Source organism: Palaemon carinicauda, chromosome 21, assembly GCF_036898095.1.
Source record: "Palaemon carinicauda isolate YSFRI2023 chromosome 21, ASM3689809v2, whole genome shotgun sequence".
In the NCBI taxonomy this organism is placed as follows: domain Eukaryota; kingdom Metazoa; phylum Arthropoda; class Malacostraca; order Decapoda; family Palaemonidae; genus Palaemon; species Palaemon carinicauda.
The window spans coordinates 29,852,620-29,865,119 of NC_090745.1; the positions used below are offsets into that span (position 1 = coordinate 29,852,620).

The 12,500-nt window shown below is 35.4% G+C and overlaps 1 protein-coding gene across 1 annotated transcript in view; it reads left to right on the top strand.

Annotated features, from left to right (window-relative positions):
- The window catches only part of LOC137614650 (uncharacterized), a 64,377-nt gene that overhangs the window by 38,342 nt on the left and 13,535 nt on the right, over positions 1-12,500 (top strand). Inside the window, exons 2-7 of the mRNA XM_068344344.1 lie at positions 6,961-7,038; positions 8,440-8,509; positions 9,578-9,759; positions 10,231-10,362; positions 10,888-11,266; positions 11,714-11,788. Of these exons, the coding sequence (XP_068200445.1) occupies positions 6,973-7,038; positions 8,440-8,509; positions 9,578-9,759; positions 10,231-10,362; positions 10,888-11,266; positions 11,714-11,788 (904 nt within the window). The 5' untranslated portion in view covers positions 6,961-6,972. The remainder of the gene's footprint in view (positions 1-6,960; positions 7,039-8,439; positions 8,510-9,577; positions 9,760-10,230; positions 10,363-10,887; positions 11,267-11,713; positions 11,789-12,500) is intronic.

Here is a 12,500-nt window from a genome sequence, read left to right on the forward strand (position 1 = left end):
TATGCAACCTGTCAAAAAATTATGACTATATATTTAGATAGATGTGCATACACACGCACACTCATATATTCAACCCATTCCGTTCATTCCTTTTTCCTAACTACAACCGCTAGTGTAGGCAATTTATGGGAGATTGTTCTTTTCATATTGGTTGCCGTCCTGCGTGACATATATATATATATATATATATATATATATATATATATATATATATATATATATATATATATATATATATATATATACACATCTAAATCCAGACACTTTCTTTTTATCATATATTTGAAGTTATTATTATGATTATTATTATTATTATTATTATTATTATTATTATTATTATTATTATTATTACTACTATTATCAATTACGGATCTTATTATCTGTATTTCTCACATTTCCTTTAACTAGCTTCCTGTGTCCCGTGCCATTAATTACACTCTAGTAACACAGCATAACGGTATTTAAATTCGTGGAGACGACGGAAATGTAGGTTGTGTTGTGTTTAGCGGACTGTGTTAACGAGATTAATGGGACGAGCCAGCGAACAGGAACACAAGAAATGGGAGGAAGGAAGAACAACCGGAGCAGTAAGTAATTAGCATGAGGGAAATGTCATTAATCATCAGTGCAGTATTATTATTATTATTATTATTATTATTGTTATTGTTATCATTATTAATATCATTATTATTATTACTACTTCCTAAGCTACAACCGTAGTTGGAAAAGCATGATGCTATAACCCCATAGACTACTACAGGGAAAATAGCCCAGTGAGGAAAGGATACAAGGAAAAATAAAATATTTTAAGAACAGTAACATTAAAATAAATATTTCTTATATAAAATAAAAACTTTAACAAAGCAAGAGGATGAGAGACATGATAAAATAGTGTGGCCGAGTGTACCCTCAAGCAAGAGAACTCTAACCCAAGACAGTGGAAGGCCATGGTATCACTACTCTGCTTGCAATACTAAGTAGGCAGTTAATTCTAATAGTCATACCTTCTCCATCATAAGGTTCAATCCTACACAGTTTTATTCCAACTATGACCACATTGTGGAATGATCTTCCTAATCAAGTTTTAATTGAACGGTGTTACAGTTCTTAGAACATTTTATCTTTATTGTTCATTAATTCTCTTGCAGTTTCCTTATTTTCTTATTTCCTTTCCTCACTTGACTATTATTGTTGGAGACCTTATAGGCTTATAGCGTCCTGCTTCTCCAACAAGGGTTGTAGCTTAGCTAATAATGATAAAAATAATAAAAATAATAATAATAATAATAATAATAATAATAATAATAATAATAACAAGTGAGCAAGTCCTGAACGCGGACATGGTCCTCGTAGAGGACATACCTCCGCCAAGGTGACCTAGAGCGCCATATGTCCTAGAATCATGAATTGATGTGACTTCGACCTTCACATGACCTTGACCTTCACGTGACCTTCAAGTGACCTTGACCTTCACGTGACCTTGACCTTCACATGACCTTGGCTTCAAGTGACCTTGATCTTCAAATGTACTTGACCTTCACGTGACCTTGACCTTCAGGTGACCTTGACCTTCACGTGACCTTGACCTTCACGTGACCTTGACCTTCAAGTGACCTGCTTGACTTTTGACCTTCAAGTGATCTTTGTTCATTTGCCACTGATACTTAATATGACATTGATATAATGCACCAATATGACCTTGACCTTTGACCTTTATAAATTTGAACATCACCCATGGGTTGCGCCTGGACTAGGACTTCCCTGTTGGCTTATGCAAAAGTCAGTGCTTTATTTCTGTCTCTTGATATGGCCACTTATGTCATAGTGACACCAGTGACCCCTGTGACCTTGACCTTGGGGTGACCTTGACCAAAATTTAATCAGTTCTTCCATACACATTGGGGAACTACTTGGCCAAGTTTGAAGTGATTCCGTGTAGAAATGTTTTCTGTCTCTTGATATGGCCACTTATGTCATAGTGACACCAGTGACCCCTGTGACCTTGACCTTGGGGTGACCTTGACCAAAATTTAATCAGTTCTTCCATACACATTGGGGAACTACTTGGCCAAGTTTGAAGTGATTCCGTGTAGAAATGTGGCCTCTACGTTGTCCACAGACAGACAGACAAACAGAGAAACAAACAAACCGAACCGAAAACATACCCTCCTGGCGGAGGTAATGATAACAATAATAATAGTAATTATTATTATTATTATTATTATTATTATTATTATAATAAGAAGAAGAAGAAGAAGAAGAAGAAGAAGAAGAAATCATTTTACACAGAAAAATAGAGGATTTCACGCAAGCCTATGTACGGTTATATATTTGAACTTATCCATATTTCTATAAAAATGACATATACTACCAGAAAAAGCAGAATTATGTATAATAATTGGAATTATTAAAGTCAATACCTGAATTCTTCCAGGAAAAACGGATTTCGAAGAGAACCACCGTGACGCGAAATTTTCTCACGCTGGTAAACTGCTTCAAGGTTTAATTAGGACGAGAATTACTTTTTTTAAACTTCGGGTCACTAAAAAAAAAAAAAAAAAAAAAAAAAAAAAACCTTATGTTGGTGTCCCATGACCTGTTAATGTCTTCGATAATTCTAACACACACACACACACACACACACACACACACACACAAATATATATATATATATATATATATATATATATATATATATATATATATATATATATATATATATATATATATATATATATATATATATATATATATATATGATTAGAGTAATGAGAAGTCTGTCTTCCTCATTCCTGTTGTCCAGAGGCTAAACTAACTAGCTCATTAGTTCCGCGAAATTAAAACACTCTTCGTAGATCTTGATGCTTATGGGTCCGAGGGAGTAAACCCAAATGGTATTTTTCCTTTCTTTTGAAGAACACTGGTTTCTTAACGCCTAAGTTGTCTGTGATTTTTCGCAAGTTAGGTAGAAGAGGTTCCTTATGCACTTTAAGGAAAATTGCTAATGTTATTCCGTTAGGCAAATGTGTTTGTGGTAGCTCTAGCCCTGCCGATTACAACCCACTTTCCGTAACTCCGTATTACATAAAGTTTTGAACATGTTTTGGCTAAAACTTCTAATTTGGTATACTGAAGGTAATCATCTGTACCCTAGTTTGCAATTTGGTTTTTGCAAGGACTTTGGAGCATGTAATACCTGATTATGGTCGGAAATTCATATAACTGGCCTTGATTTTAGAGTTGCACTTGACCGTGCTAATCATGAGGTCCTGGTTTTCAAACACAAACAGTTGGGAGCAGGCGAGTCTTTTCTTGCCATCTTTATTGCATTTTCAAAGTAATAGATCTGTAAAGAGTGGTTGGTGATAGGCATCAGAGTGACTATAGGAATGTAAAATCTGGTGTTCCTTAGGGTAATATTTTACTGTAGGCCCATTTCTTTGCATACTATATGCGCATACCATATAATTTGTCTTCAAAACAACATCATTGTATGATGATGCTGCTCTCTTTGCATCAATTTCATCTTCTGAATTTACATCTGGGGTTACTGAATCCTGCAACTGAGATAAAATTAAAAGTGCCCAATGCAAATTATGTGGCATAAAATGTACATAACAAAACTCATAGTGTGATTATAAGTAAGGGGAAGACAGTGACCCCTCAATAGCTAGATATTTGCATTAACAATATGTCTTTAACTACATACAACTAATTTAAAATTTTGGATGTGTTTCTTGTTGCAAATTTACTTTTGAGAAATATGTCTTGTCTGTTTCTTTAATTGCACAAAGAAAAAAGCTGGCTTATTGGGAAATTCTTTAATATTTTCGGTGATCAATCTATTCTGAAGAAATGTTTTAACTCTTCAAGTCTACCTTGTTTCGAGTATTGTTCTCCTGTCTGGTCTTCAGCTGTTGATTCTCATCCTAATTTGCTCGGAGAGAAACTTGCGGTCTATCAAATTCCTTATTAATTCTAATTTTTATATTAATCTCTGGCACTGTCGTTCAATTAGTTTCTTATGCATGTTGCATAAGATTTTTCGTATTTCTGTCGTTCCTTTGCATTTAGATCTTCCAAGATAGTACCATTCTGTACATATTATTACCTCCGCCAGCGAAGCTGAATGAAGGTTATGTTTTAACCTCTATTTGTGTGTTTGTTTGTTTGTGAACAGCCTCCTGGCCACAATTTTAATCGTAGAATAACGAAACTTTCCGGGATTAACTGTTATGTAATAAGCTGGAAATTATTAAATTTGGGGAGGTCAAGGGCAAAGGTCAAGGTCCTGGTCAAACAAAGTTTCCCATTTACGTAATCAGCCATAAGTTTGGACATCGTTGTCACAGAGACTACAAACTTGGTTCATATTTGAGTGTATGAAAATCCACGCCAATTAATATATGATGAGGTCCAAGGCCAAGCTCAAGGTCGACCAAAGGGTCGGGGAATAAGCTGCCACGGTGGAGGTCTGCTCTCTACTGAGTGCCCCTCTAGTTATTATTATTCTTAATTAAGCTGCAACTTTAACTGGGAAAGCAGGATGCTAAAGCCCAAGAGCTTTAATATGGAGAAAAAAAAATAACCCAGTTGAGGAAAGGAAATAAGGAAATAAATAAACTACAAGGAAGTAATGAATAATTAGAATAGAATACTTTAAGAACAGTAACAACAGTAAAATAAAGGGATCTACTATAAATCAGGAGGGAGGATGTGAGGCTGAAGTTGACAATAGGATAAAAGCAGCAATGGGGAAAGTGGAGGGAGGTTGCAGGAGCGGTACGTGATAGGAAAATGTCAATTAAGGTAAAAGTCAAGATCTATTGTATAGCACGGTAATAAGACCAGTGTTAATGTAAGAAACTTGGGCTTTAAGACGAAAAGAGGAAGCAAAACTTGAGAGAACAGAGATGAGAATGCTGAGGTGGATAATGGGAATATCAACGATTGAAAGATTGGAAAATGATGAAATAAGAAGAATGGCAGGTGTAGTGAAATTTACTGAGATGATATGTGTCACGACTGAGATGGTGTGGGCACGTGTTTAAGGATGGATGGTGGGGAGTGAGTGATGAGGGCTTGGGAGGAACCTGTTAAAGGGAGAAGATCAAGAGGGAGGCAGAGAATTAGATAGCGAGATACGGTGAAGAATGATATGGAGAGATGTTTGGTGGAAGATGATACCTTTGATTGAAGGCATTGGAGAGGCCACATCAGGCAACCGACCCCTTAATGTAGAGATAACGGTGGGGAAGAAGAACAACATTTAAATAAACTTTTCATGTAAAAGCTAAAAAAAAAAAAAATCTTAAAAAACGAGAGGAAAAGAAATAAGATAGAATAGTGTGCCTGAGTTACCCACAAGCAAGAGAATTCTACCCTAAGGCAGTTGAAAACCATGGTATAGAGGCTATGACACTACTCAATACTAGAGAACAATGGTTTGATTTTGGAGTGTATTTTTAGGTATGTAGTTAATTCTAACAGTCTTCCCTTCTCCATCATAAGGCTCAATACTACACAATATTCTAGAAGTTTTATCCCAGCTATGACCAGATTATGGAATGATCTTCGTAATTTGCTAGTTGAATCGGTGGAACTTCAACCTTTTTGTGTTGAGCAGGTTGACGTGAATCTCATTTTATAGTCTGTATATAACAAATTATTTGTAGATAGTATTACAGATCATAAAATATTTTCTTGCTATTTTATCATTTCCTTTCCTCACTGGGCTACTTCTTCTGTTATAAGCACACACACACGTACACACCACATACACACACACACACACACACACACACACACATATATATATATATATATATATATATATATATATATATATATATATATATATATATATAGGCTACACTACGGATCTCTGGGCTCAAGGTCGGGAGTTGAACACGAACCCAACGAGTGTGGTACGTTATCTGCTCCACATTAATTAGCAAGGTGTCTCAGTACCGTTGGACCTTCAATCATTGAAGTTGAGCATCGTTGGATTTGGTTAATGGTACCACGACATGTGACACAGACAAAAATAGACTGATGCCATCGGCCCATAAGCCTAGATTATGCACAGGGCAGGGCATGGGCTTGCAACACCACCCTATGAATATTAGTGATTAAGACGTTGATTATGCTAATAATTTATAAAAAAGATTCTCGTCTATGATTTCACTTTGATCTCAACCACTCTTTCGATGATTTCCTAATGAGTGAAATGTTTTATATATATATATATATATATATATATATATATATATATATATATATATATATATATATATAGAGAGAGAGAGAGAGAGAGAGAGAGAGAGAGAGAGAGAGAGAGAGAGATTATACCCTGGACAACCTGCTTGTTAATGAAGATCCAAGGTGTGTGTTGAAGGCAACATTGGTCTGTTGACATTACTCTAAGTTCTGTTTCCAAGAAATCTTCATCTCTCAAAATAAACCAAAAGTCCAAACCTGCGTCATTACTCATTTTCCCAACCGGAACTGCTGATTAACATAAATCCTTCACAACTATAAACACATTATTTAATTTCTTTGAAATCAATATGAATTTTTAATATAATACCAGCCTTAATCCCTTGTATTGCTGTATTATATTCATTATCCTTAGAAATATATTTTAACTGAGCTGACCCATTACCACAAATCTTTGATTTTTGTATTTATTGGCGACATATTTTTTGTTTAACCTAAAACACTGTCAGCTAATAGAGTTGTAGTCATACGAGTCTCTCTCTCTCTCTCTCTCTCTCTCTCTCTCTCTCTCTCTCTCTCTCTCTCTCTCTCCTGTTAATTGACCTAACTAATGAGTAATACTTGATGTTTGGTCGACTGTGATAGGTTTTAATAATATTCAAGAAACAGAATCTGGGTGACAGAACATCCCATGACGTCACTCATTACCTCACTAAATTGTCTTTTGTTTTTCTCCCCCAGGTGACGCTGACGATGTCGGAGACCAGCTGGGCGTTGCTAACGATGAGGACACTCACGTGGCTTCTGGCTGTGACTGCGGTATGTGTTCTAAAGTAACGTAACGTCGATTAAAATGTATATAAAAAGAGGATAAACTTAATTACCATGAACGAGCGGCCTTATTTTAGGACCGTTTTCTAACTGTGATCTTGAGCCTATAGGTAAAAGAAATATATATATATATATATATATATATATATATATATATATATATATATATATATATATATATATATATATATATATATATATATATATATATATATTATATATATATATATATATATATATATATATATATATATATATATATATATATTAATATATATATATATGTATATATGTATACATATATATATATATATATATATATATATATATATATATATATATATATATATATATATATATATATATATATATAGCGAAAGCCAGTAGGAAATAATAAAAAGCTTTAGTACATTAGTTGCATTTTAATACACACTTCTTTAGGGTGCAATAAAAAAATGAGATGAGGTTGAAGGACGTCAGTAAGTAGAATGGGATAAAAAAAAAAAAAAAGAGAGTTTAGCAATCAAAGAAATGATAGAAAAACCTTGTCAGCTAACTAATATTGTCAAACAATCAAACAACCCACAGCCGAAATTTGTACTTAATAGTAAAGTGGTCCTAAACAAAAAACAGGTAAACAGAAACTACATCATTCTGAATAGTTCAATAGAGGTCACAATGAAATTATTCAATTTATATAGACCAGCACTAATAGTAAAAACACGACCAGACTTTATCTTTATAATAGTAGATTCGATGATATTTCTCTTTACGACATCTTTACAGTAGAGCAGCTCTTTGGAGTTCTTCCAGTTTATCAAATGATTAAATTTATTCATGTGAATAAAAAGCGCATTCCACATATTACCAACTCGAACACAATATTTATGTTGGTTTAATCTTGTTGCCAGCATTTTACCACTTTGCCCAATACATTTCATATCACAACCATCACAAGGAATTTCATATATGCAACCTACACTCTTACATGGAGAGTTCTTTATCAAAATACATTTCGTCGTAGAAGAATTTTTAAAAACAACATTAACCTTAAAACACCTTAGAATGTTTGGTAGACTGAGAAATTATCTTTATTGGGTAAAACTAATAAATTATCATGATTTAAAGCTCTTACATTGTCAATTGCATGATAAGGTTTTTTGGGTTTTTCATAATGCTACGTCAACTAAGATTTTTGGATTCTTCAAACTAAGAGCAATATCATATATTCTTAAAAACTCATAGGAGATGTGAGAAGAGTTGTGTCAAAAGGTATGAACTTATACGCAGACCATGAGTAGTATTGGCCAAGGAGCCATTTATGCCATCTACTGTTGTTGGAACATTAAACCTCTGGTTAAGTTGTTTTTTCTCATCTCTTCCTTTCAGGTGACAGGCAGCGAGACGATCAGTAGACAGCGCCGACTGACAAAACCGGAATTCTCGAATAAATTTGTCGGTAAGTTTCATTTTAAAGTTATAATTGCATTATTTTGTAATTTGCGTCGCCATATTATCGAAATTAATCAATCAGTTGTTAGTTACATTGTTTGAAATTGGATTAGAAGGTGTTCAAATTTACAAAAAAAAAAAAAAAAAAAAAAAAAAAAAGTTTAATCAGCATAAAACGACTTGCTTTTGGCAATTTTAGTCAAATTTTATCAATATTAGTTCCTAATTGATTTAATTAGATGTTATTGATTTGGAGAAAAATCTTTTCTAGAGGCAATAGGAAAATTATGACAGGAAATCTGATATTCTCCTAGCCAAGCACAAGCTGCCTAGGTTTGAACAAAAACAAATAAAAAAATAAAGATTTAAGTTGCGAAACCTCCTTACCATTGAAAAGATTTATAAACATTTAAAATCGAAACTTACTTACCATTGAAAACATTTATAAAGATTTAACATCAAAACTTCTTTATTCAAAATGAAAGTTTCGAAGCTACGTGGGCCAGGAAAACATTGAACTGCACAATCCCAAAATGGCAAAAGAAAAAATGATCACCGAAATTGGTATTGACGTGGAAAAAGTCGTAGTTGAACCAGTTGCGAATATGTGGTTGTGAAAGAGTGGCATAATAATCTCGAAAGACCAAAGACCGTAACCAGTTCGTTACGCCAGTCATATTACCAGGCGGGGATGACTGGCATGTCCTCAACCGCTTGCAATTGGGAGAGCAATTATATTTTGTCGCACTCAGTGAACATATTCGCGTGATGTCGTCATCGTCATTGTAGATGGAGCGATGAATTTGCAATTTTTTTTTTTTTTTGAAATGGGAAATATGAATTTTTGTTTTGTACTAGTTTTTGCTCTACATTTTTCAGAATCTAGGTCCCTGTTTGAAGGTTAATTGACATGCATAGAGCGTGCAGAAACACTGCACTGACTTCGACACACCATAGTTGACTAAATCCAATGCACCTAAGTCACAAAGCCCAAATCTCTGCCGGGAATCGAACCTAGCCCTTTTAGCTTCTAAAACGTCAGAGAACTAAAGAATTGTTCTCTTCTCTTCTTCAGGAGTCAGCAGTCGATGTTCGAGGGGGTCCCTGACCGTCGAAGTGGCAACAGCGGAGGCCTTCTTCGGGTCCGTGTACGCCAGGGGATACCCTGGCCGCTGCCGGGTCACGGGCGAGGGTGAGACCACTACAATTCTCGAGGTTCCTACCCAAAAGTGTGGTGTCAAGGTCATCGAGGATGAGGTGAGAACAGACTGCAGTTAATGTTAGGTAACAAATGATTAAAACGTGGTTATGAATGACAGATCTTCCTTAGGATTTAAGAACAGAATAGACGAGTTTGGATGAAGTCTACGTCATCTAGAAGAATAACTGAGAGAATTAACAATTTGAAGAAGAGCAATAGAAAGCAAAGCCATGTGAGAAGTAGGGACAGGTATGAATGAAGTCTTAAAACATTGCATTATTTTTCATTTTCTTTTATAAAAATGAAAAACGCCAACATGCCAAGGATAGATTTGAATATTAAGCATGCTGAAACGAAAGAAAGAGTGAAAAGTTCTTTCTTTTGAGCCTTTAATCTCTTTCTGCTCTTGTTGTATAGTGCAGCTGTGGGGCTGAATGGCCTTCCCAGTCCTACTGCCAGATAATATGTCCCAAATTCCATAAACCATGAAAGAGGCACCAAGTCTCCTTACCCTCGCCTTCTTTCAGAACGGGAATCACACCTACGAGCTGCTGGTGTACATACAGTTCGACAAATGGGTACAGCAGGTCATTGATGAGCAGGTGCATGTGAGGTGCAGGGCAGACAAGCAGGATGGGGAGCTACATGCAAAGGCACAGGTAAATAAATACCCTTCTATTTTAACAAACAATTTCACTTGATTAGGTGGGTGGGTCTAGAGGTAAGAATATCAAGGCTATTGTTGACAGAATTATGCTTCAACTTCAGGCACCTCACACTGCTACAACTATAAAGGTGACTTATCATATACACTTTAATATTGTAAACACTTCCTTATTGGATGGATATTGAAGCCCTGCCTCTCCAATACTCATTTCACCAGCATTTATCTAATTTTTTTTTTTTCAAATTGTATACTCTTTTTGCCTGTATATTGTTCTCTATTCATTCCACAAAAATTTCTCATAGATGAAGAAATAACTCCACCTGACCACCTTATATATCTCCGCTATGCTTCTTTATTTATCTTTTATGATTCCATCAATTAACTCTTTAATTCCTTTCAGAATTCCTCAGACTATTCATCAATCCTCAATGCTTTTTATGGTTTTCTTGACATGAGTTCTACGTTATTCCAGTAAAAACGTTTAATTTGTTTTTAATTCAGACATTTATTTTGACAGATGAATGTAGCTAACAGTGATCCAGGGTTATTTGAGGAGATACAAGCTCTGAGCTCTGAGCCTACATCAGCCAAAAAGAACTCCATTGCTTCTTTGATCTTCGCTAATGATTTGGCCCCTTCTACGTCTTCATCTGTGTCCTCCAGCTCAAGTGGTGTCTCTAGCAGTATCAGTAGCAGTAGTAGCAGAAGCAACAGTGCAAGCAACATTCTGAGGGGAAACAGTAGAAGTACTGGCAGCAGCAGCAGCAGTAGCCAAGCATCTAAGCTGAAGCGTTTGATCACTTCAAGGAACAACTCTCCTATCGTCCGAAGTCGTTCGGAAGATGAAGCAAGAGACTGGTTTCCTGTGGCTCCCCCAGCTGAGATGCTGAGATGGAGTAAGTCTTTTCTATGTTTGCTTAATCTTTTTATGTATTTGGACTCTGAAGACAACATTTGAGGTCTAATTAAAAGTGTACCAAAATTAACCAGCTTTGGGCAATCATACATAATTTTAGTTTCATTTCACAATAAATGTTCAAGCAAAGTTCTTATTAATGGTGGGATCATCTCTATACAATCACTCAAAAACTTTGTTCCACTTGTTAATATTCGCGGAACTTCAGAATAATTATTGTTATCTTATCACTCAGTCCAGTCATGTTTAAGCATTATTCTTCGAAAACACTATACCTGCTAAAGGCAGTGGGATATGTAAACTATCAAACTAATTAGATCAGTTGACTAGTCTTTGAAAACGGTGAAATAACCCTATGTGAAAGGAAGGAAGATGTTAAACATTCAGCTCAACTTATTCTAACTGGAAGTGTTATGGGTCTTTCCAGAGAGCAAGAGACCTGATGGAAGTCCAGAGCCAATCTCTTGCTGGATGGACATCGTTACAGGGGATAACATGGATGGTAAGTTTCATCTGGCTTATTTCTGCCTACTCTTTTCAATCACCAACCTCTCACCCAAAACTAAAAAAAAAGTTTACACAAGCACCAGATCCTTTTTTGGAACATGCCACTTAACTCATTTGAGCACAAAAACTATCAAAGCTAGGTACTTATAATTTTTTCTACTGTATGGGTGAATACATTTTCTATTCAATGATATATGATTTTAAACATTTTGTAACATTTTCATACATACACTTTATTAAGAAAGAGAAAAAACTAAAAAATACTGGATGTAGAATACGTTCAATAGTGCTGAGGGAAGTTACAATACCCAGACATGGCATACATTTAGTATCACTCAGAGGGGAACTCGTCTAGTGGAAAATCATTCAATCAAAGGGTTAGGAACCTCCCTACTAAAGGAGACACTCAGTTGGGGGACTCGGAAGATAATTCTAATTTACCCAGGCAGAAGCTATATAGGACCCATTTCATAGCCTGCCTGAGTTGTCATCTCACTCTCTGGAGGAGGGAGGTGGGGGCATTCGTACACCTCCCACGGTGTGACTTTATGACATGCATTGTAATCTGTGGAGATTTGATTAAATATGCCAAGATAGAAGCCAAGCATCATTTGTGAGATTAAGCAATAGGTGGCTGTTTAGGTGTAAAACGGGAACTGAGACAAGGTGCATTATGAATGGAATGATACTAAAAGTCCGATAAAGAT